Below are 24,112 nucleotides of genomic sequence, written 5' to 3' on the forward strand. Positions count from 1 at the left end.
AGTCGTGGGGTGGAGGTTAGGGATCTGGCCCTGTGACCGGAAGGTTGCCTGTTCGATCCGCAGGGCCGACAGTCCATGACTGAGGTGTCCTTGAGCAAGACACCTAACCCCCAACTGCTCCCCGGGCGCCGTGGATAGGGCTGCCCACCGCTCCGGGCAAGTGTGCTCACTGCCCCCTAGTGTGTGTGTTCACTAGTGTGTATGTGGTGTCTCACTTCACGGATGGGTTAAATGCGGAGGTGGAATTTCACTTAACCAATTTGAATCTTGTTTGGAAGTTATTAAGTTAGGAGAGTGAGAAATTTAGACTTGGCCTTTGGATTGGTCAGTTATTAGTTAATGATGTTGATTATAAAACTGACAAAAATCACAGAATCGTGGCCAGCTTGGCTTACTATAGTTGACAGATGCTCTGAGTACATGTGGGCAGACCATCTGAGACTGAGACTAATGGGAACTAAATAAAATGCAAACATGTAACCAGTTTAATGAAGATGCCTATGGACACCACGGAGTAGAAATTCAGTGTGAAATTTGAAATTCTATTTCACCTAATCACGTTATTTCCTCCATTTCACTTTTCGGGCATCCAGTGTTTGTTTTTTCCATACGTATTAACCACAAAGGGAAGCAGAAGAATGTTTGCTCATTTCTTTTTCATTCATTCTTTCTCTCTTTCCCTTCAAAGTTAAAGGTCAGTGTATTTTAAGACAGCAATAAAAATGACTTGCAAGGCAAACAGCCCATCCATATCTATCTCTTTCTCATTCTCTTTGCTCTCTTTCTCTCTCTCGCACTCTCTCCCTCTTTCTCTTTCCTCTCGCCCCCCCCCGCGTGACTAATGCATGTACACAGAGTCAGGGTGGGAAGGCTTTCCAGGGTGTCATTATTGTAAGACATTCCAGCAGAATTGGATTATGGGTGGTGAGGGAGCAGACCTGGGCTTGGTGAAAGCAGTGGGCGAGACTGCAATTGGTCACGCTTATTTGCTGCTGTAAATCGGGCGTAGCTGCTCGCCCGGCTGGCCGCACGAGGATTCGGCTGCAAATTACTGAGCGTTTTTCCGAAGCTAAGTAGCTGTAAACGTAATGAAGTCTCCCCACGCTTCTCACTCTCTCTCAGCTCGCCCGGTCCCTCTCGGCCGCCGCTAAACTGCCAATGCCGTCTGTGGCCTCCTGTACCGCTGACTGTGCTGCTGCCGTATCAGCAGTCTGTACGGTAATCTGCGGGCGTCTGCACCTTAAAGAGATAGAACTGACCCTTTAGACATCGTAAACATCTCCATCTGTAGGCCTCAAGGTCTATGTAATTGGAGAACAACAGCTGTCAAAAGTTTGGGGACTCTCACTTCCCCCCCAAAATAACTCGAAGTGTAGTTGCTCAGCCAAAGCATGTTTTGGTTGCTTCTGTAGTTGTGCACTGGAACTTTGAGGCTTACATGGCTGACAAGCTTTGGAAGCTTATGTTCACCAAATATAGCAACTGTAAACCTGAATTTTCACGTGCTTTGCCTCAAGCATTGTAAATAGTATAAACGAAAAGTCGTTTCTGACACTGTCTGACATCCTTTTGTCCATATTAATGGGCAAAAGTATATTTCATAGCTAAACTGTATAGCAGCTCTGTTCATCAAATTGATACCACACTTTTGTCCATTTTTATAGATACTTGTATGCCAATAACCACATAAGCAAGTCCCAGATTACTTAACTATTGTGTGATGATTTAGGCATGTGGTTCAGTTGGAAAGGTATAAGCTCCTGTTAGAGCTTAGAGACCTACCAATAGAAAGTGTATGCGCATATATATATATATATATATATATATATATGGCGGTTTCTTTACTGAGGGCTCATGTTTCTCAGAGTCCCTCGTGAGAAACATCCCAGTACAAAAACCCTCCGAGGTAAAAAAGCAGATATGAAAGCTGAGCTGAAGGTGATCCTGGTTGCCCTTGTCTCCCATACACCGTGTGTGTGGATGTGTGTATTTGTGTGGTTTTTCATCTCCTTTGAGGTGCTGTGTAATTAAACGTGTCTCCTCCATCTCTAGAAAGCGCCTCACCTTCTGAAGAGTCCCATCTTTTCCGCCGCACTTTCATTTTGTTTTGATTTTCTGGATGTAAGCACGGAGGAAAAGAGAACACGCGCTCAAACAGAGCTGGTTTGGTTAAAGCAATTGAAGAAGCCCTTCACCAAGCAAAACAAACAGGAGCCGTTAATAGATTGCAGCTCACTGAAAGCGAAGAGATTTCATGTTGGTCCTGGTTTAGCCTCACATGGAGCGGTGCTGTGTCTCAAGGGTGGAACAGAAATGTCCGCTGCACTTTAGAACTACCTTCTATACAATTATTATTATTATAGTTATTGAATGATTTAAAGTAAATGACATATTAAACCTCTTTTGCTAGAAAACGCCTCACCTTTAAAGTTAACGACTTACTAAACCTGAAATGTACATTTGCTGAAGATACTGTAAAGTGATTGCGCATCAGCTGTTGCTAGATGGTTCCTAGGGGCGTGCCAAATGGTTACTATTGTATGATAAGTGGTTGCATTGGTTATAGTATCCCAGGTGGTTGCTAGGTGGTTGTTCTAGTATCCCTGGTGGTTGCTAGGGGTTGCTTTGTTGCTTCTATGTCACCCCACATGGTTAACAGGGTATTGCTGATGGACTTGTATAATAATGATATAAGCTGGGTGCACAAACTTTTGCACCCCATTCATTCCTCTGGAGAAAAAAACCCCTAATGTAACGATGAAGCGTATGTCCAAACAAAAACCATACCATTCCCAGTTAGACCAAACATTCCAGAGAAGAAGAAAAATAAAATAAATCAATTAACATTGGTGTTGCTTTGCGATGTGCTGTCACTAATAGTATATTATAGAGTAAATCAACATCTTTTGCTAATAAACTGCCTCTCGTTTTAAAAGCTGCAAACACTTGCATTCATGAGCTCCTGCTGATGTGGGTTCATGGGGTTCTTCTCTTTAAAGGATGCACACAAAAGCTACATTAGTGTTAATAGCACACCCTTGTGGAAGAACTTCAAACTGCTAAATGCACATGAATGAGTTCAGTGAGTTTTCAAACCACTATATATATATATATATAGATTTTTTTTTTCCCAGCCATCGTACAGCAGATGCGCTCTGGAATTTGGCTAGAGACACCTGTGGCAAAACATGAAGTATTATATTTACAGAATTTTACAACTCAGCTGACCCATCGGGATAAAAATGCTTTGAATTTTCCTCAGATGTTACATCACACTCTGGGAAACCTGCAGCAAAGACAGTGGGGAGTTTGTACAGTAGCCTAATGGCTGATTAATGCCTTGTCAGAATGATTTGTTCTACTAGTAAAAGTAACACATTACATATACATATTAATTATAGTTGTTTAGCCAGCTGTTTAAAGTTAAATGACTTTAAAACTATTAGCTCCCTTTTCCAGCATGGAAATTTGAATTTGAAGCACAGTGATTGGGCTCCTCTCTTTATTTATTTGATTTCCAGTCAAAATGGCAGTACAAGTTATTTATATTTCAGCGCTAGGAAAAAATCGTACAGTATCTCATATTGCCTGAATGCCTAAATAGCTGGCAACTCAAGTGAGTCCACTTCACAGTGAACGTGTCCTAATTGTGCTCGAAGTGTCAATATTTTGTGTGACCACCATTATTGCCTAGTACTGCCTGAACCTTTTTTGGGCATGGACTTCACCAGAGCTGCACAGGTTACTACTGGAATCCTCTTCTGTGATGATGACATCACAGAGCTGGTGGATATTAGTCACCTTGTGCTCCTCCTCCTTCCACTTGAGTACGCTCCACAGGCTCTCAAATGGGTTTAGGTCTGGAGACATACTTGGCCCGTCTCTTTATCTGATGGAGACAGTGTTGGTATCTACCAGGTTTTCCAGGTGATTGTTAGGAGTCCCAATTTCTCTGTAACTCCAAATTAGGAAACTCCTGTATTTTCCACTTTTTTCCATTGACTTTCTCCTTGCTGATGCAAGTGGATTATCATCAGAAATATCTCCTGAAGAATGAATGAATAACTTGCCGTTTTGATTGGAGATCAAATCTGTATTGGCCCACGATTTTGTATGCACAGGTGAAGTTACTCTGTTAAGCTAGATCAGATATTGTTATGTGGTTATGTGTTATCTGGTTCATAGGGCAGCTGAACAACCTCTGGCTTCGGGTGTTTCATCAATGTCATAGCTGAAGTTACTGTAAGGGAAATATGTCATTCTAACTTCTAATTCTGTCATTCTAAGTGAGACAATAAGACATAAGAAATACGCCACGCCTCTGTTGGTATGGTCTGAACTTAAAACCTGAAGCCAGGAATCCCATTGGAGTCCCCTTTTTCCCCATAAGTCCTGCAGCCAGATGGACAGATGGATGCTCCCTTAGATGTTTTTTTTTTTTTTAGTGCAGCTAGTTTTGACATGCAAGTGTAGCAAGAGAGACTGCTTTACTCTTTGGCTTGATCTATTATTTATCTGAAAACTGTGTCAGATTGCCCAAACACAGAAAGGTAGGCCATGTTGTAGCAGCCTCTAATGAGCATGCATTGTTCTGGACACCTGTTCAGTGCTCCGAATTGGACTTCTGTCTTGGCCGGTTTTGATTTACTTTTGTCCGGCTTCATTACAGAGGACCTGGCAACTCTGTGCGGCTTTCTTTTAATGAGGTGGAAATATGTGGGCTGTATTGGACCCTGGCACTGAGGCGTGTGTTTAATAGAGTAAATAAGCATCTACCTACTCACTCTCTCACACACACACACACACTTGTTTTTATACCTTGTCAGGACACAGGATCATACATAGCCATATGTTTATAAGTCCCGTGTCCCATAACACGTCTCATATGTATTGCGTTGTGTGTGTAAGTGCTTAGATATAATAGTATGTCCCATATGTATTGCGTGTGTGTAATAATAATGCACCGTGTGTATGACATACGGTTGCAGAAGTTTTGGCACCCCTGGTCACATGTTTTGTTAAAATTCTACGCTAAAATAAGTTAACACAAACTCTACTTTAGTACTTTTTAGAAGCTCAGTTACTGTTTATTTGCTGAATTTAATAGAAAAGTATATGTGGCCTGAATATTTTATATTCTTTTCCCCAATACATTAAAGTCGAGTATTAATATGAAAACATGCGGTGAAATATTTGCAACGATGCCATCCTTAAACGTGTTCTCTATAGAGGGCGTATTAACTTTTTCTCAAAACATGAAATTTACCCAAACTTTTGCATGCGCCTGTACCTGTATGTATAAATATGCCCCATATATATTGCGCACACGTGAATACACTTTTTTTTTATCCTATGTAGTTAGAAAATGTATGAAAACAAACTCTCTCATACACACACACACACACACACACACTCAGCACTCTTCTCCAGCAGGCCAGAGTCATTACGTCCCCCCAGTACCGAATCTCCTTGTTACGCAGCCGTTCCGTGCATCTCCCCGAGAACCTCTGGGTCAGCCTAATGAGGAGGAAGAGAGGAAATGGCAGTAATTAGCCTTTTGCTTTCCTGGTTTTTAATGAATCTCGGTTCATCCCCCCTCTCTCATTAAAAGCCCTTACCTGTGTGATAATTAAGAAATAAATACATGCAAGGGGAAGAGAACAAGAGGAAAAAAAAAAAACTAGGTGACTTCAACAGATGGAGCTTAATTACTGCATCGCCAATCAAGAGCCAGCCATAACAAGGATGCTGGGCATCAGCACACGCCCTGAAACGACGCAACGCCTCCATCAATCAAAGACGACGGCATTATTTGCTGTGTCTGAGACCACAGGGCAGTGCAACACTCCCCCATTATCATCTTCACACCAGCAGGGCTCATTAGGAGCAGGGTTTTAATTGGTGTAGCTGCCCCGAAAACTGCCCTTCAGCCCCGCAGCAACACTTGTTGAGAGAGAAGTGCTTTCCTTCAGTCTGTCAGAGCAAAGGAGTGAACTTCTCATGTGGGAAATTTCCCAGCTTCCAAGTTTTCACTTTTTCTCATGTGTTGTAAGATGTGTTACATAACTACTGCGAGGTGGAGGTGGTTTTGTTCGATTTTGAGTGACATCTACCTGCAAAGGTATGACAGCGTTTTTAGGGCCGCCGTCAATAAAAATAGACTTTGAGAATAAAGTAATAATTTTAGATAGTCATACTATTTTGAGAAAAATGTATATTTCGAGAATAAAGTAATATTTTGAGAAAAAAAAAAAATCATACTATTTTTTAGAAAAAAGTCATTATTTCAATAATAAAATCATAGAATTAAAACATTAAAGTGGGACATTACTAGGAAAAGTCGCAATATTGTGGCCAAAGGGTTTGCAAAGGGAAGGCAGAACGTCCTTGTGTTAAAATGAGGGGCGTTGAGGAGTCGATACAGTTATACTTTCATATCAGTTTCACCCATAAAGGAATCCTCAGTCTCCCCGTCTCTCCTGGCACGTCAGCACCAGCCTGTTATTAATATAAAAACAGCTGTGCAGCAAACTATTCAGAATGAAGAGCCTCAGATGGACTCGGAGGAAACTTTTGTTTTGTTTTTGTTACATAATTAAATTCAGTTCAGTAGGATAATTCAGTGTTTATTAGCTAGTTAGCTAACTAACATGGACGGGACAATAAGTCCCCTTATCTTAACCCTTTTATTTACAGTTTGTAGTAGCTAACGTGGCTGAGGAAGTAACTAACCATGACCCAAACCTTCTTTTGGCTAACATTAATGTCCAACCCTGCTGATTTAGCTGGACACCCATCATGGTCATGCTGGTTGACTAGCATACCAGCATCCAAACACAACACGTTCTGGTTTCTTGATGTTCTGGTCTAAAGTGATGTGTGTTTTGATGTCTGTCGTTTCCCTTTACATTCTGGCACAAGAACTACAAGGCTAAAGTAACTTTACACGATTTGATGACACAGTTAGCGCAATGCTATTTGTAGGGTAACATTCTATTGCTTGTTGGCTACATTAGCCTTATAGCTCCAGTACAAATCTGGAAATACATCAAATTCATATTGGCGAACTGTATTTGACGTAAAGGAAAAGCTGAGTACATTTTTTTTTCAAACTTTTTTTTTTTTTAAACTTTTTTCAAAACTTTATTGGAATTCCTACAAGTTTGCGTCCTTTTTCTGCAGGTGCGCTGGTGGACGTGTTCGGAGACTACAGCTACATGTTCTACATGTGTGGAGCCGTGATGCTGACCGCTGGTCTGTTCCTCTTCATCATGAACTACTTTAACTACAGACGGCTGGACCAGGCCAAGCGTGTCCAGGAGAAGAGCGTCGAACTGGAGGACAGGAGAGGACAGTGTGAGGTCCAGCAAAGTGACCGTGTGGTGGAAGAGCATGATCAAAACCAGGAAGAAGACAACAGGGCATCTCAGGCCAAAACAGAGCCCGAAGACAGTCTAGTGTAAAGTTATTTAATGTTTTTTCCCCCCAGTTGAACTGTATTTTATTATTAAAGCCATCCTGTGACTCTAAAGGCATCGGTCAGTATTTTGGCAGCTGCTCTTCAGAGTGTGATGAATACACCAGTGCGCCCCCTAGCCTTTTGGAGCTGCAGACATAGGGATAAACTGAAAAAGATATGGTTATGAATGTAAGGGTTCTGTATCGTTCCAAAAAAACTATCTTACACTCTTACAAAGGGGTTCTTTAGTAAAGGCGATGGTTATATTAGAACCATTAGAAATGCTTACATGGTTAAATGGTTGTTCTCTATGATGGAGAAGCTGTTGTATTTGTGGTTATTTAAAGAACCTTTAAAAAAGACGTTCTATATCAACAAAAAAGGGTTGTGCTTTAGGTCATAGAGCTACTTTTGGTAATTTATAGTCTGTATTACTAACAAGCATGTGGCTTGATTATGATTATTATTATTTGTGCTATATGGATTTTAAAAATCTCCATAACGGAATATAATAATAATAATGATAATAAGCATCATCATCATTTATTTGATTGAAAAGTAATTTCCTGGATCGCAAAGAACCATGAAATTCTTCTAATGGTTCTTTGAGTTGTCATGGTTCCATATGTAGCCAGTGCCTTTACTGAGGAACCCTTGAGAAACCTCTTTTTTAAATATGTATAAATGGACTAGCAGAAGTAGTCAGATATTACTTGAAATAAAGTGTTGTTTCCGCAGCGTATTTTAACATTCAGATCGTTTTTTGCTATAAAGTTTCTATTTTAAAACATTTCGGAGGTTTTATTACAGAGTGATGAATTTTTGGCCATAAGCCAGTGGTGCCCAGTCCTGGTCCTGGAGATCTACCACCCTGGACAGTTCAGATCCAGCTCACCTAACTCTAATTTTCTGATGCCCCTGAAGGCCTTCATTGCATGGATCAAGTGTGATTGACTAGGGTTGGATCAAACCTCTGCAGGGTGGTAGAACTCCAGGATTGAGTTAATGTTGTAGCGAAAGGGGCTTCATTTGCCTAAATGTCACTTTAAACACCACCTGTAATATTCAGCGTGTCCTCGAGGCTCACATGATGGTCCAGTCAGCTGTTACTAGTTCTTAGATATGCTTTATTATTTTTGTACAATATGAGGATATTTTTATTAAGCTGATTTTGCAAAATGAAAACGCCTATACAGTCAAATCTGATCATAAGACGAGCGCAAGCTTATCTTACAATCTTACCGCACAGTCCAACTCGTATCTGGTCGGCCTGAATTCAGTTTGAGTGTAAACGTTTAAGCCTGAAAAATGTTTGATTTGTGGTTAATTAACCAAAGCTATTAAACAGTATTATCTATAACAGCGTTTCTCAACCTGTGGGCCGTGGACCACTAAAGTGTTCTTCAAATCCCACTTGTGGTCCGCGGGCCTGTACTCAGGGGGAGGCATTAGTTCATACTGGGCCGGTAATATAATTTTTAACAAAAAACGTAAGTGGATAAAAGACTAACTTAATTAAAATTGAGGAAACATCAAATTGTAACCAATATAAATAATATAAGTATAAATAATACAGTAATATTAATGGAGATTAACACTAACACAGAACTAAAAATGCCAAAATTGACAATCTGATCTTTTTCAGTCCCTGATTCTCAGATTTTCAGCGTCCGCACATAAGAAAAGAAAAGAAAACCATATTTAAAAAGTTGATTTTAGTTTTCTTGTGGGCCGCCATACTTTGTAGTTATAAACAGGTGCGCCTTGAGGTGGAAAAGGTTGAGAACCCTGAGAACTGATCTGCAACACCAGTAATAAGACTAAAAATAGACAATAACAGTAATACTACAAATTTGTGCGCTCCATTCAAAGGCATATTACACTGTACTTTTGTTTTATGCTGCTGACTCCGCCCACAAAGTAAACAATACAATACAGTTGGTGCAAAAGCGTTTTACATATGTCATTTTAGGAAAGTTATCACACTGCACAATTAAACCATTCTACCGCTTCACAACCTAAGACGTTCTGTTTATTTCATATTTTGTTGTTTGTAGTCATCGTAACTTTAACGCCACAAAAGTGCGCTCACTGCTCGACCTCAAACCCCACCTACAACAAGCACTGGCTTGAGAGATGCTAAATGCATACAGAAACATCTGCAAGAGTTAGGGCGGGCTTTATGTAAACGATATGCAAATTAGGTGCTTGTAGGTTGGCGCTTGATTTTACGCACCGAAGCTGATTCTGATCGTTTGCGCTCAAAACTCTGTTTGTTTCCGTGTCGCATACAATTTCATTAATCAGACGTTAAGTAGTCTCTATTTCATAAAAGTGGTCAAATTTGTGCTCCTTTTTGTCCAGCTTTGATGAATAAGGGCCGATGTGTTTTTGGGTGGCCTGTTTTTTTTTTTTTTTTTTTAAATGGTGCCACATTTGCGTCCAAAGCACTCTTTTATGCAACACTCCTCAACGGAGCTTTACAAACTTACAAATGAGGAGGCTGTTTGCAGAATTCATTGCTTTATATTACGGAATCTTTTGGCCTTATTTTGTGAACGTCCCTACATGAAGGTTTCAGCAGTTTTTTGTCGGTTTCTATTGGTATCAGGAATTCTACTCTGCCTCTAAGATTTAAAAGGGGGTTTCATTCATTTTTTCTACACAATTCAGTGGTTGCGATATAAACTGTTATTCAGAATGGTTTGCATTGTGAATAAACTTAAGGGTCAGTGGTGGTGACAGGAACCAGAGCTCTTGATGTCTATAATGCCAGTATAGCCATTTTATTTACTGTCCAAATAATAGTAAAAGGTTTTCGTATTGTATTGGTCATAATGATGACATTTGAAGAAAAAAGTATCCTTAAGAGAATATTTTGCCCCGGATCACTGGATGGAACTCTGCCATGACTGTATTTGTCATATGTTTTAGCCCTGATTGCTTGTTTACATTTACGGCATTTGGCTGACGCTCTTATCCAGAGCGACTTACAGTTTGATCATTTTTTTTTTACACAGGTAGGCGGAGGTGGTGTTAGGAGTCTTGCCCAAGGACTCTTATTGGTTTAGTGCAGGGTGCTTACCCAGGTGGGGATTGAACCCCAGTCTACAGTGTAGAAGGCAGAGGTGTTACCCACTACACTAACCCAACCACTACACTTGTCACAAAACTATCATAAAACAATGTCTCGGGCAACGTGTAATAACTTTCTGAGTAGCTTTTGGAGACATTAGACCCTTCAGACGTCGGATTACTGTCATTACCACTGTGGAAAATTCCGACTCAATAAGTTCCTCTAGCCCAGGGTTCACAACCTAAATGTTAAGAAGAGTTGTTCTGTCCTTTCAACAAAATATCAAACCACTTTGGGAGCCGCGACATTTTACAGCCATTTTACCATCTTTACTGTTAATATGTCTCAGTATGTGCTGATGTACTAGTATAGGATTTAAATGTATAAACAAAAACACAGACTTACTTTGCTTTGCTTCAAGCTGTAGCTCAGCTATAGCCGCTTTTCTTGCATCTCCGGCAGGAAACTTTTCTCCAAAGTGGACGTTTTTGTAAAATGTCTCTCAACGTTTGGCTCTTTGCAAGGCTGAAGTCGCTTCTCATTCACCAGCTTCTTGTTTGAATTTCCCCGTTCGACCTTAAAGGGTATCTGAGCCACCAGAAATAACTGCTGCGCTATTTAAAGTGGAACAGAATCATTTGAACGAGAAACTGACTTCAGCTTCACGACTTTCCTGTTTTACAGTTTCTCAGTGCAGATTCCACACCAGCTGGAGTGATTATAAATGCAAATCAGTCAATTTGTCTTTAAATTATCCATGTTCATCTTTCTCCTTCTCATTGCCCTTTCATTAGCTACTAGCTAGGTGAGATTGTTGTCTGCGTTGCTTTGGTGACCAGCAGTCTGTACACTGATCTTCAGGGTTAAAGGGTGAAATAGCAGTTTTACATTAACTCCAGTGTTTAAGACCATTTATTGCTAAAACTGTTGAACGATCAGCAAAGCTTTATGTTACTGTAACAGAAGATTATTTTATATTTACCTGAATATCTTATTCTGCTGTGGAGCCGCAACAGGGCAGTAAAAGAGCCGCATGTTGTCGACCACTGAACTAGAACAAAGCTTTTCATATCTGGCCACTTTGAATGATTTTGTTGACATCTTAACTATTTATTTATGCAGACATTTTGAACGAGTCATGTTTAAGAGTAAGGGGGGCTGTACTTTACTGAACTGTATTGTAAAGTCTGCGCAATGTTAATGATGTGAAGTTTATGGTCCGGTTTCCTGATTATAGCTTAAGTTAATAAATGGACTGTCAGCTAAAATACAGTCAACACGAAGTTCAGTATGAGTTACTGTCTGAGGTAATCCACCATATACTGCAGATGCTCCAGATCGATAATAGGCTGAAAAAATGCTGGAGTATTTCTTTAATGGTATACATTATTCCAAAGCTGTTGTATTTAACACTGTATGAAATAAAGTTTGCAATAAAGAACTGTGTTGTTGTGGCCACCATTTCCCACCATGTGCTAAATGTAAACCTTTTCAGTAAAGAGCTTAGAACCAGTGGCCCTGTGTAGGTTCAGACATAGACTAGTTGTGACGTAAGAGTTTACCAAGTTTGGGTTTATGCATTCTAAATCCAAACGAGTTGCACCAAACTAGTCGAGCTTAGTAGCTACTAAATATTCACACCTCCACATCAGCAGGTATGAGTTTTGGGGAAGCCATCAGAAACCACATATCACAAAACGACCAAAAGGCTTTTTGGTAAACTAAGCTTAAAACTCTAAACACTATGCTGTGATTTTCATCACCCTGGTCTAAACTCATGAGGCTAAACACCCACAGCTCCGCCTCAGTGAGACTCGGCAGCAGCACATACGGTTAAACTGATCTGCTGTTGTGTTGGTCAGCCAGAAACTGTTGTTAAAAAAAGCTGCATATTTGGTCATCTCAGGGAAATATTAAAGAATAAACAGAGAGCGGCTTTAGATTTAGTTTTATTGTATACATAGTTCTCTTCTACGCTGGATATTTTTTCTATTAAAGACGTCAGAGCAGCTGCCATTGTGTTTCCATGGCAACGGGTTTACGGAACATGTTAACATCATGTTAAAGTGACGGAAACATTAGTCGTTACAAGTTAAGGCATGACTTACGGATTTGTGGTGCAACCGAATAGCAAAAGAATAGTGTGAAACTAACAACTGTAACTCTGACTTAGTAATGACTTTATGCACAAACTTAAATATAAACCTACACAAACCTGGTGTAACCCAGTCCAGATCCTGATTAATGCTATGGACATTTTTCCACTGAGCATTTAAAAACAAGACCCAAACAAGAAACAACGGATTCTGGTTCTAGTTCATTTTCCACCTGCTTGACAGATTCAAACACTATTATTAGTTTAATCGGCTTTCTGGTCATTTTATGACAAACTAAAGCATCCAATTTGGCTAATTATCTACACTACTTGCTATTTGGCTTACTTACTGGCTGAAATGGAAAGATATACTACACAGCAAAGTGCCACAGAGTGTATTTACATGCGCTCATTATTCCGATCATAATCTGATTTCTGCAGTCATCCGATTATTCAAATGGTCAGGTAAAAAGCACAATAAGATCTAGAAATCTGATTAAGGAGTTTGATAAAGAGGCTGGCTTTTAGTTCAGTAATCAGATTTGGATACCCAATGGAAAAGGCACAGGTCCAGTTTTCTACTGCCAGATGTTCAAGTATTTTGTGCAGTGGAAAAATGCCCTTCATGTCCAAACATAACCAGGCACCCCTTATAGATCGGGAGTTCACTTTATGGTGCACCTATTGATTGTCAATTGTGGAGCTTGTAAAGCTTGTAAAATCTCAGTAGAAATGCACTGACCAATGTCAAGTGTCAGCTAGAGGGGTATAAAGCCCCCCAGCATTGGAGCTGTAATCGCTGGAGTGTTGGAGCTCCATCCAATACCTTTGAGATGAGTCATAGTGATCCAGAACTGATCATCCACCATCAATACCTGACTGCACCAGGGCGTTCACCTGAGTCAGGATCAAACTCACAACCCTTATGGTAGTAGTCAGGAGTGCTACAAGACAAGCCACCTGCCAGACACTAGAGGACAGTCTCAAGTGCGGTGCAACTGAGGATCAGGAGAAAGGTACAACTCAAAAGAGGCTAAGAGCTGGGAAAAGAAACTAGAAAAGGAACAAATTAAAAAAGAAACAGGGAAAGTAGCTGATCATGGCAGAGTTGAACCCTCGATCACCATGTTGCCAGACTAACGCAGCATGCCTTCAAAGAGATAATAGCCATGCTAATTAAAGACATAAAAGGATGACGCAAACTAAGAGCTCCCTGAAACTGACACCAAAAACTCCCTTCTTTAATCTCACCCTCACCTCTCCCTAAACATGGTGAGATTTTTTAATACCCACCCTAGAGAACAATTTGAGAAAAGCAAAGACTCGAAACAGATACCGAGGTTACCGAGTCAGAGCAACGTGCACATATCAGCATGAACTCAAGACTGAGTGGCAAGCAGTGTGTAAGCACCCCTTAAGTAGGGTGCCCAAAGCTGCTCAGCCCTAATTACTCCGTACTGGCTCTCTGGCCCCTCCTAGTGGCTGGATGTGGCCAAGCAGGTTGCCTGAACGTCACAGGTACTGATGCTCTTGTGACTAAATGCAGTCAGAGATGCACAGAGATGTTCAAAATGTTATTTTATTCTCACTGTATGGAGCTCGTTTATTCAATCTAAGCAGTGTATAGACGTACTGGGACTGAAGCTAAGCTGTACAGTGTAATATTTACATCGGTTTAGAAGAGAAACAACAGATACTAAGCAATTGTCGAAGATCATTACAAAAACAAACGCCTCAAAACAGCCTGTATTTATGGTCTGTCTGTTTTTTGTTTTTTTTTTAGTTTGATAATGCCAGCAGGAAATAGAGAAAAGAAGAAAATGGTGTCAAATCAGGATTTAGCATGCAGCTGTGACTATTCGGAGCGCGAGTCAATTTTTCACACCGATTAAAAAGTCGGGTAACAAGTCTGGAAATGTCACAGCTACAGGCATGACTAGATAATGAAGCACAGACCCCAGTGTAGCAGAACCGCAGCTTCCAGCCTTTCTGGTATTTTCCTGCTACTTTGCATTCTCTCTCTATCTTTTTCTCCTTTCTCTCTCTCTCTCTCTTTCTCTCTCACTCTCTCTGCCTCACTCTCATTTCCCCTCATTTCCTTTTTTCTTTTGTCTCATTTTCTTTTTCTCATTCCTTTTCCTCTATCTTGTGCTCTTTTTTCTTTCTTTATCTTTCCTTTATCTTGTTCTCTCAATGTTCTTTCAGTCTTTATCTCTCTCCTTCTCTCTTTTCCTCTCTTTCCTAGCCCTTTTGTCTGTTCATTTTCTCTCTCCCGCTTGCTCTCCCCCCTCTCTTTTCGTTCTCTCTGTCCATTCTTCTTGTTCTATCTCTCTCTTGTCTTTCTCATCTTCATGCTCTTCCTTAATCTCTTCTTCTTGTCATTCTGTTTACCTCTATCTTTTTGTTCATCTGCTCTCTTGATTTCTCATCTTATTCTCTTTCTCTCTCCCCTCGTCTCTCTTTCTCTCTCTCTCTCTTATTCTTGTTTTTTTCTCCTCTTTCTTTCCCTCTCTCTTCACTCTCTCTACCTCTCTCATTTACCTTGTTTCTTTTTTTCCTCATTATTCCGGGGTTCTCTTGCGTTCCATCTCTTGCTCTTTTTTTATTTCATTTTCCTTTTCTTTCTTTTTTCTTCTTCTCTCTTTCTGTCTCTCCCTTTTTTCTTCCACGTTTTTGTTCTCCTTCTCTCTTTTTCTCTTACTCTTCTTTTGGCCTATCTCTCTCCCTCTACCTCTTTCGTTCTCTTTAATTGATCTGTCTTGCTTGTTCTCCCCTCTTCTTTCTTTTTCTCTCCTTCTTGTTTCTCTCTCTCTCGTTTTACATCTCTCCATCTCTTTCTGTCCATCTGCTCTCTCTTTTTCTCTCTCTTGCTGGTCTTATCTCAGGTGCTGAAACACATTGATGGTCAGAGTGGACACAGTCTGCATTCATAGAGTTCAAAAAGCCCACTGTTTGTTCTCTTTCTTCTTTCGTTTGTTTGTCCTTTAACTCTTCCTTTCAGCCTCCCATCCGGATGCCTTTGGGCTTAGTTTTGCATTCTCTTTTGTTTGTGTTGTCACTGTACAACAGTTTTCCAGCACCTGCTGTATCAATGCATTAACAGCTTAAAGCCCCTGTTATTTGGGTGGTGGGCTAAGCTCATTGAGATTCACATGGCACTGACTAAAAAATACAGGACCAGGAAATGGATTCAGGGTCCGGATTTGGAGACCTCTGGGCCTACAGCAGGACTTACACTAGATGTGCTGCTCGAAATTGTGTACAGCTCTAACTGTACACCAACCAGGTGGAGTTACAGGTGAGGGGTTTCTAATAAAATGTCCACCAGAACTGTATAACAGTATAAAATATATCAGATGCAGTTTTCTCAGCAGTGTGTTTGTAGGAGAGAAGGTGTAGAGAGATGGTGTATTTGTGTGTACAGACGTGTGTGTCGGGGGGGGGGTATTTGTGTGTATATGTGTGTGTGTGGGGTGGATACTTGTGTGTACCGATGTGTGTGTGTGTGTGTGTGTGTGTGGGGTATTTGTGTGTACCGATGTGTGTGTGTGTGTGTGTGTGTGTGTGTGCTTGCTAAGGGAAGCTGCTGAAAAACTATTCCATCAGTCAATTCTTTGTGTGTGTCCCATTTGGGTAGTGAGAGGTAATGAAAGTAATTTAATGTACATCTATAATTAATTCCCTGTCTCTCTCCCTCTCTCTCTCTCTCACCCCCCCTCTATATATGTGTGCTGATAGGGCCCGCCCGAGGCCCGTGATGATGGAGTGTATTTATTATGTGCTCTTGAAGGGGCCGCTGTGGAAGGGCGTGGCCCACTGACACAATAACGCCCGCCTCATCAGTCCTGCCGTCCTGCACCGTCCAGCCAGCTGAATATGGAGCACGACACAACCACACAGGGATTGATTCTCTCCCCTACTCTCTCTCTCTCTCTCTCTCTCTCTCTCTCTCTCTCTCTCTCTCTCTCTCTCTCTCTCTCTCTCTCTCTCTCTCTCTCTCTCTCTCTCTCTCGTTCTCTTTCTCTACCTGTCACTACGTACATAGTGAGTGTCCCTCTCTTTTTACTTTTCCTCATTTTTCTCACTTTTATTTCTCTTTCTTTTCTTTTCTTTGCTATACATCTACTTCCATCTCTTTATTTCTCCCCCTCTCTCTCTCTACCTCTCTCATTTTCCTTCACTTGTTTCTTTTTTCTCATTTTTCTTTTTCCTTCCATCTCTTGCTCTTTATTTCTTTTTCTTTCTTTTTCCTTGTTCTGTCTCTGCCTTTCTTCTCCCTCTTCTTGTTCTCTCCTTAGCTCTTTTTCTCTTATTCTCTCTACATGCATAGAGTGATAGTGTCTCTCTTTTTATTTCTCTTTTCTTCCATCTGTTTGTCTCTGTCTTTCTCCTTCTCGCTTTTTCCTTGTTTCAATTTCTATCTGCCTCTCACATTCACTATCTCTCTCTCTCTCTCTCTCTCTCTCTCTCTCTCTCTCTCTCTCTCTCTCTCTCTCTCTCCCTCTCTTTTCTCTCTCTCTCTCTCTTTCTCTCTCTCTCTCTCTCTCTCTCCCCCTCTTTCTCTCTCTCTCTCTCTCTCTCTCTCTCTCTCTCTCCCTCTCTCTCTCTCTCTCTCCCTCTCTTTCTCTCTCTCTCTCTCTCTCTCTCTCTCTCCCTCTCTCTCTCTCTCTCTCTCTCTCTCTCTCTCTCTCTCTCTCTCTCTCTCTCCCTCTCTTTTCTCTCTCTCTCTCTCTCTCTCTCTCTCTCCCAGCTGCTGTAATTAATGCATGGTAAACAGATGCTGAGTGGGGTCGGCAGGTAGCAGACACTTTTTTTGTAGTGGGCAGCTGATTCTAATGGGCTGCATATGGGCAAGAGATGAATGACCGCCGCTGCCTCTGTGGCATCTGCTGACCGCACCAGCTCTCTGACCCTGCATTTTCCCAATGCTGGGCCAGCGTGGAGCCAAGGTGGACCACCTCTCCACCCCATTCCCCTGTGTTGGGCTATTAAACCACTTCTTCACTTCCTCACACTTCCACACTTCCACTCTTGCACTCTTTCACTTCCCAGTAGTGGCTGCATGCTTTTGTGTTTGTGCGGCTCTCGCGGCTCACAATTATTCCCATGATCCGTGTTTTCAGAGCTGATCTTTTATGGTTGGTTGACAAGCTGGACATCCAACTGGACTAGATGAACATCTATTTCCTATGCTGGTCAACCAGCTGGTAGGCCAGTCTAATTGGGCATGGGGTGTGATTTTGCTTGAATTTGATGGGTTAGCTGATTTACCACCATCATTAGCATGACCAATATGGTCAACCCGCTTGGTCATGCTGGTCATCCTGGTTGAGCAGCTAAACCATTAAGCTCAAAAGCAAACATACGCTATGCTGATCAGACAAGCTGGTCAACAATTTAATCTTCTTGAGCTGACCAAGCTGGATTTTCAGCCAGGTATTGACTGTTATTGCGCTAATTGACTAAATTAGCTATGTCTTCTGCCGTGTCCACTTGCTTTGCCCTGTCTTGGTTGGCTATCGGAGCTAACTGAGCTGGTCAGTCAAGAGCAAATTAAACAGATCCTTATTATTACAAATTAAATTTTTAATATGATTTTCAACAATTTACTAAATATCGCCGTCAGAACAAAACCTCACATCTCCAAACAGTACACACAATAAACACTGAAAAAAACATATTCTACTTAGTTTTTGAAGCTTCTGTATAAATGTAATAGTCTTTGACTTTTGCGCAATACAGTGTATCTGTGATAACATTAATTGATGTAGCTCTTATTGATAATGAGTGGATGTGTTAAATCATATTTAACAAACTGTCAGTCAGACAAACTGGAGAAAAAATGTGCTGTGTCTTTGCTTGGTAGCTACATTAGCTTCACTGTAAACCTAAAGCAGGGTATTGACCACACTTGGGTTTGAAGGGGAAATGTGATAACATAATTTTTAAAAGACTCCCTTATGATTCTCTTATTTCCATATATTATAATATTTTCAGCTCTATTAAATTGCTTCTTTGGGTCAAAGCTCATCAGAGAGGAAGCATCTCCAGGCATGAGAAGGTGAGTCCACATTGGCTCAATATATTTGCTTAATTTATGAATTGTTCATCAGGCAGCAGAAAACTTCTGTTTGTCACCGGTGTCTTGTGTTTTAATGGCTGGGTAATAAAATTTTTGTCAAAATAATGCCATAAATTGTGGTTGGTGTAGTGTCGCGGTTAACACCTCTGCCTTCCACACTGTAGAGTGGGGTTCAATCCCCTACCTGGGTTAGCACCCTATACTATACCAATTAGAGTCCTTGGGCAAGACTCCTAACACTACCTTGGCCTACCTGTGTAAAATGATCAAATTGCAAGTCACTCTGGATAAGAGTCCCTCCCAAATGCTGTAAATGTAAATAATTTTATTACTGATTTTAAATAGTTGCACAAGGCCACCTGTCCACCAGTGAGTCAGCAAATTTACAAGTTCCTCAATTTGAACTCTAATTTAAGTTATAAGCTCTCTCTCCTTTTTGCATATATGATAATGGGAGGTCTTAATGGACATATTAAGATTATTTATATATATATATTGCTGTTGTCGGAACAAAATCGTTTTTGTCTATTTTCAGTTGTTGACATCATTTGAAAATGCATGTTAACCTTTATATTGTGTGTAAATTTCATGAAAGATGGACCTCAATAAATGGCCAAAAATGACTGGGAGAAATGTCCGGTTCCATTGACTTACATTGAAAGTAATGCAAGTTTTTTCCTTCTCCTGTAAAGTTACCATTTAGGAGATACGAGGTTTTGTTCTGACAGCAGCGATATGTGTATCTTTTTGATTAACCTTGATAGGAAACATCACTGCAGTGTACTTCAGTACTGGGTTTAATGCATCTGTAGGGCCGAATAGAAGACAGTTGCTTCAGGCCAACCTACTGGCCTCTATTATAAGCATGTTCTTTTATTAAGTATTAATTCCTTTCTGCGCCAATCAAGCATATGATACAGATTGAGTAGACAGAGATTAGGCTGGAGTATCCCTTTACTCCTAGTCTGAGCTAATGGCACCATTGTGGATGGCCTTGGCCCTTTGTGGGGTCAGATATTTTGCCTTAGTTTAGCATTAGTTTAATATTCGCTGCTTAAATATATAATATTTTTCCCCTGTAACACCAAGCTGACGCCACTTCTCCAATTACCGGCTCCTCTATGGGTATATTTACATCAGTGCGTGACGGCAGCTTCCCTGGATGGCCCGCTGCTGTCTCCGGCTTTGGTCTGACCACACACCTGTGACACAACACCCCCCTCCTCTATGCACACACTCATAACTCCCATGCTGCTGTAGGTATCTTGTGTCACTGGGCTAACGCTCAATAGAGCTCATTTTTACCGCGGAGATTATTTTGTGTAATTGGGCCTTGTGCGGTAATGACCTTGCAACTTCTTTTTCTCCCACACCCCACGCCTCCCCTCCACCCCCCGTTCCTCTCTGCAAATTGGAGAAGGGAAATCTGCTTTGACACGGGGGCCCAGAAGATGTATTAGCGCGCTATGGTAACTGCCTGCCGCAATAAGGTCGCAGTGGAAGTGTGTAATTAGTGCGTGGTGGCCGTCCCCCAGGAACGGCTTTTTATTACCCCAATATGTCATAGGGAAGGATCAGAGGGAGAGAGAGAGAGGGAGAGAAAGAGCGAGAGACTACTGTATACGCATAAAAATTGTTATAATTTTAATTAATATTAAAGTAATTACACATACGTTAACCTGGCTTCTGGAGTGGAAGTGATATTACTGGATATTAGTGCAAAATAACTCAGCCTGTCTTTGATTAATGCTTCATTGCCTCCTGACCACATAGGAGGCCAGATGCATGAAACTAGCATGACTATTTGAATCACTGTCCATGGTGTATTGAGACCACTTGGTCCGATCCATGACCAGATTAATGAAAATGAAAAGATGGTTGGCAAAACACTCCTGTTTTTCCCCGGTTTAGGTTCAGTTCAGGTTCCGCTGGCTTCCAACGGTTATTTTGCCCCAGCTAAGAAATGAAATATGAAACAAATGTGATTAAGCTTTGATTAATTGAACAATTAAATCCACAAAATGTTTGGAAATTTCTCATAGCAAATCTCTCAAGTGCCACTATATTCAGTGGGAGATATTACTGGGCCAATTGATATGGACACTAGAGGTCAGTCTTGCTCCACTGTAAACAGCCTTTTCAGGTTTTATATGCAAACCCCAATGCTTGACCCTGGCTGCAGGTGCGCAGGAATGATGAAGAAGCTAAGCTTTTCGGTCCAGATGTGTGGATGAATGTAGAGCAGAATGCTATATGACACTAAAGGGCCTCTGAATGGTGAGGCTGGAGTTGTGTGACCGCCCCAATATCAATCTTTTCTGTCTGATTTTCCTTCTGTAGATCTAGGATGAGTCCATCTTCAGTCCGCTACAGTATTTGTGGTGTTTCAGATCAGTTTTGGAGATGTATGGGCATGACTGTATGTACAGTGTAACCAAAGCATAGTAATATTTCTGGCTAAAATAATCAAACAGCAATCATTGTTACATGGTAATAACATAATAATAAGGCTAGTAACAACAGTATTGGGAAGATTGAGTGTCATTGTAACGCTCGCCTTAAGCTTTTTCAAATCTGCTAATCAACGGGCTGTTTATTACTACTGTATTAAACAATAATGAGGGTGAGCTAAGCATTTTCCAAGCACTTTTCTTTATGTAATATAATTATACATTATAGGCTTTTGAAATTTTAGTTGTCTGCTATTAAGGCCTTATTGAGCATTATTAAGCCAGTAACTGCTATTCAACTGGCTGGTCATTATTACTTTATTAAGCAGTAGTGAGGGTGACCTAAGCATTTTCCAAGCACCTATGTAATATGCATCATAACCATTTGTTGTGAAACTCTATGTGCCTGTTATTAAAGCCTTATTAAGGATTATCATGCCAGTAGCAGGTAATGAACTACCTGCTTATTACTACTTTATTAAGCAGTATCAAGGGTGACCTAATCATTGTCCAAACAGTTTTAAGAATCATACATCATAAACATTTAGTGAAATTTTATATGTCTGTTATAAAGGCCTTATTAAGCATGATCAAGCCACTGGTTGTAATGAACTAGCTGCTTATTACTACTTCATTAAGCAATAACGAGGTTGACCAAGCATTTTTCAAGCACATTATATATTATAATTATAACATCATAAGCTTTCTTAAGAAATTTTAGGTGCCTATTATTAAAGCTTTATTAAATATTATTATTTATTGATATTAAATATTATCAAGCCAATAGCTGGTAATGAACTAGATGCTTATTACTACTGTAATAAGCCATAACAAGGGTGACCTAAGCATCATTATAAGCTTTCTTGTTAATTTTTTTAGTGCTGTTATTAAGGCCTTATTAAGCATTATCAAGTTGAACAGCTATCTTTCCAGTAACTGCAAATCACCAAGCTACCTAGTAATGCTTTATAAAGCAGTAACTAATGTGAATGAAGCGTTTTCCAGAGCAGTAGTTGCAGATTATACATCATATTCTTGTGCATAACCCAGACAGAACTGTGTCTGTAATATTTCATTTGATTCATATCAATACCTCAATATGAGCTCTGAATAAAGGCAAACTGACCCTCTATTTTAAAGCTGAGATTTCTAGCTAGCATGTACTGAGGTGGTTAGGTCTTATTTGAGGGCAACATCTGCATGAACCATGCACTTCGAATCTAAACACAGCCTGCCTAAATGTCATATTTTGTTGATTAAATAAAACAATAAAATGCAATAATTCTCTGCTGTTGGAACAAAACCTTGTATCTCCATTTTTTGTCATTTTTTGTCATTTTTCATTGTGTGTACTGTTTGCCCTCTGATCTTTTCAGGAGACCCACTTTCAGTTTTTCCAAGAAATCTCCTGGGACATTTTTCCACACCTCCAAAGTTCAGTCTTAGAAGTTGGTTGCATTTCATGCTTCACAGGATCCAACCGATCCCAAACACATTCAGCACATTTAGTAACGGGGTGGTCTCTGGGGTGGTCAGTCCATTGCAGCACCATATATCACTGCTGTCTGAAGAAAACCTTTGTTTTTCAGTTTTTGACACAGTTTGAAAAATGAATGAATGGATTTGATGAATGGATCAAAAGAAAGGGCCCAAACTGACTTGGGAAAAAAGTCTGGTTCCATTGACTTACATTAAAAGTAAAGCAGGTTTTTTGTCCTGTCTTTGTCCTGTAAAGGTACCATTTTGGAGAAACGAGGTTTTGTTCAGACAACAGTGAATGTAAAGTGTAGTGTGTTTAGATTATTTTGTTGGCAGTACTGACATCAGAGCATATGAGAGAATTTAAATCAACAACTTGCTGTCAGTAGAAAACGAATTATGGCAAATATCTTGCCGAAGCAAAACCCTAACATTACCTAACATTAGTAGCCTAGTCTTGTTTTAGCTCGTATCTTTCAGCTCAAACGTCTGTGGAGAGGCAGAAAACTGATCATTGATCTGATAAATTATGGTTAATGTAAATTGAATTTCATTAAATCCCACTGTGACACATTCTACATACTTAAAAAAGATGGTTCTTCAGTGGTTCTTTAAAGGGAATAGTTCTATATAGACCCATTTGCATGCTTAAATCATTCTTTGCATGGTAAAATGGTTCTTTAGGTTGATGGAGAATGCAGTTCTATTTAGCACCAGAATTGTTACACTCTTAAAAAAGACCTTGTTTCAAGGATGCTTTGTAAAGAAAATGGTTCTAGATAAACCTATGAACACTCAAAGGACCTTTTGCATGATTAAAGGGTTCTTCGCAGCATGAAAGGGTTGTTCAGATTGATGGAAAATGTGCATGAGTGTGCCATAGACAGCTCTATGTAGCACCCTGAAGGGTTCTCGTATTGTTGTTTGACACTAACAATGGAAGAAACATTTTGGGTGCTATGTAGAACACTTTTCAGAAAAAAGTTCTATACAGAACCATCTACAGCACATTTTCCTTCGGTCTGAAGAACCAATCCATGAAGCAAAGGATTGTTTCATCACGCAAAAGGTTCTTTGAGTCTTCATGGTTATTTATGGAACCCATGAAGCGCCATCTTTTCAAGAATGTACAATATCAAACTTGTAGCAGAACCCCTTTTGGTGCCATTTAGAACCATTTTCTATTTTCAATCTAGAAATATATAACTTTTACACTTATTACACCATATAAAGAACCCTTTAAGCATGTAAACGGTTCTTTGAGTGTTTGGGGTTCTATATGGATCTACTGGGCCTCATTCTCCAGTATCTTCGTATGCTTTTTTCTGAAATATGTTCTTGAGAAAGGTTAAAAAAAAGTCTGGTTTTACTAGTGAAAATCAAATTTTCACATGTTCAAACTAAATTCCTGATATCAATAAAAGAGGATTAAAAGCTAAAACGCCTTGTGGTTTTGAAGAAGAATTTTTGT

At 40.2% G+C, this 24,112-nt stretch overlaps 1 protein-coding gene across 1 annotated transcript in view; it reads left to right on the forward strand.

Moving 5' to 3' along the window:
* The window catches only part of LOC108434863 (monocarboxylate transporter 2-like), a 28,711-nt gene extending 21,195 nt beyond the window's left edge, over nt 1-7,516 (forward strand). Inside the window, exon 5 of the mRNA XM_037532013.1 lies at nt 7,183-7,516. Within this exon, the coding sequence (XP_037387910.1) occupies nt 7,183-7,463 (281 nt within the window). The 3' untranslated portion in view covers nt 7,464-7,516. The remainder of the gene's footprint in view (nt 1-7,182) is intronic.
* Nucleotides 7,517-24,112: the final 16,596 nt, after the last annotated feature.

Source organism: Pygocentrus nattereri, chromosome 21, assembly GCF_015220715.1.
Source record: "Pygocentrus nattereri isolate fPygNat1 chromosome 21, fPygNat1.pri, whole genome shotgun sequence".
Taxonomy (NCBI): domain Eukaryota; kingdom Metazoa; phylum Chordata; class Actinopteri; order Characiformes; family Serrasalmidae; genus Pygocentrus; species Pygocentrus nattereri.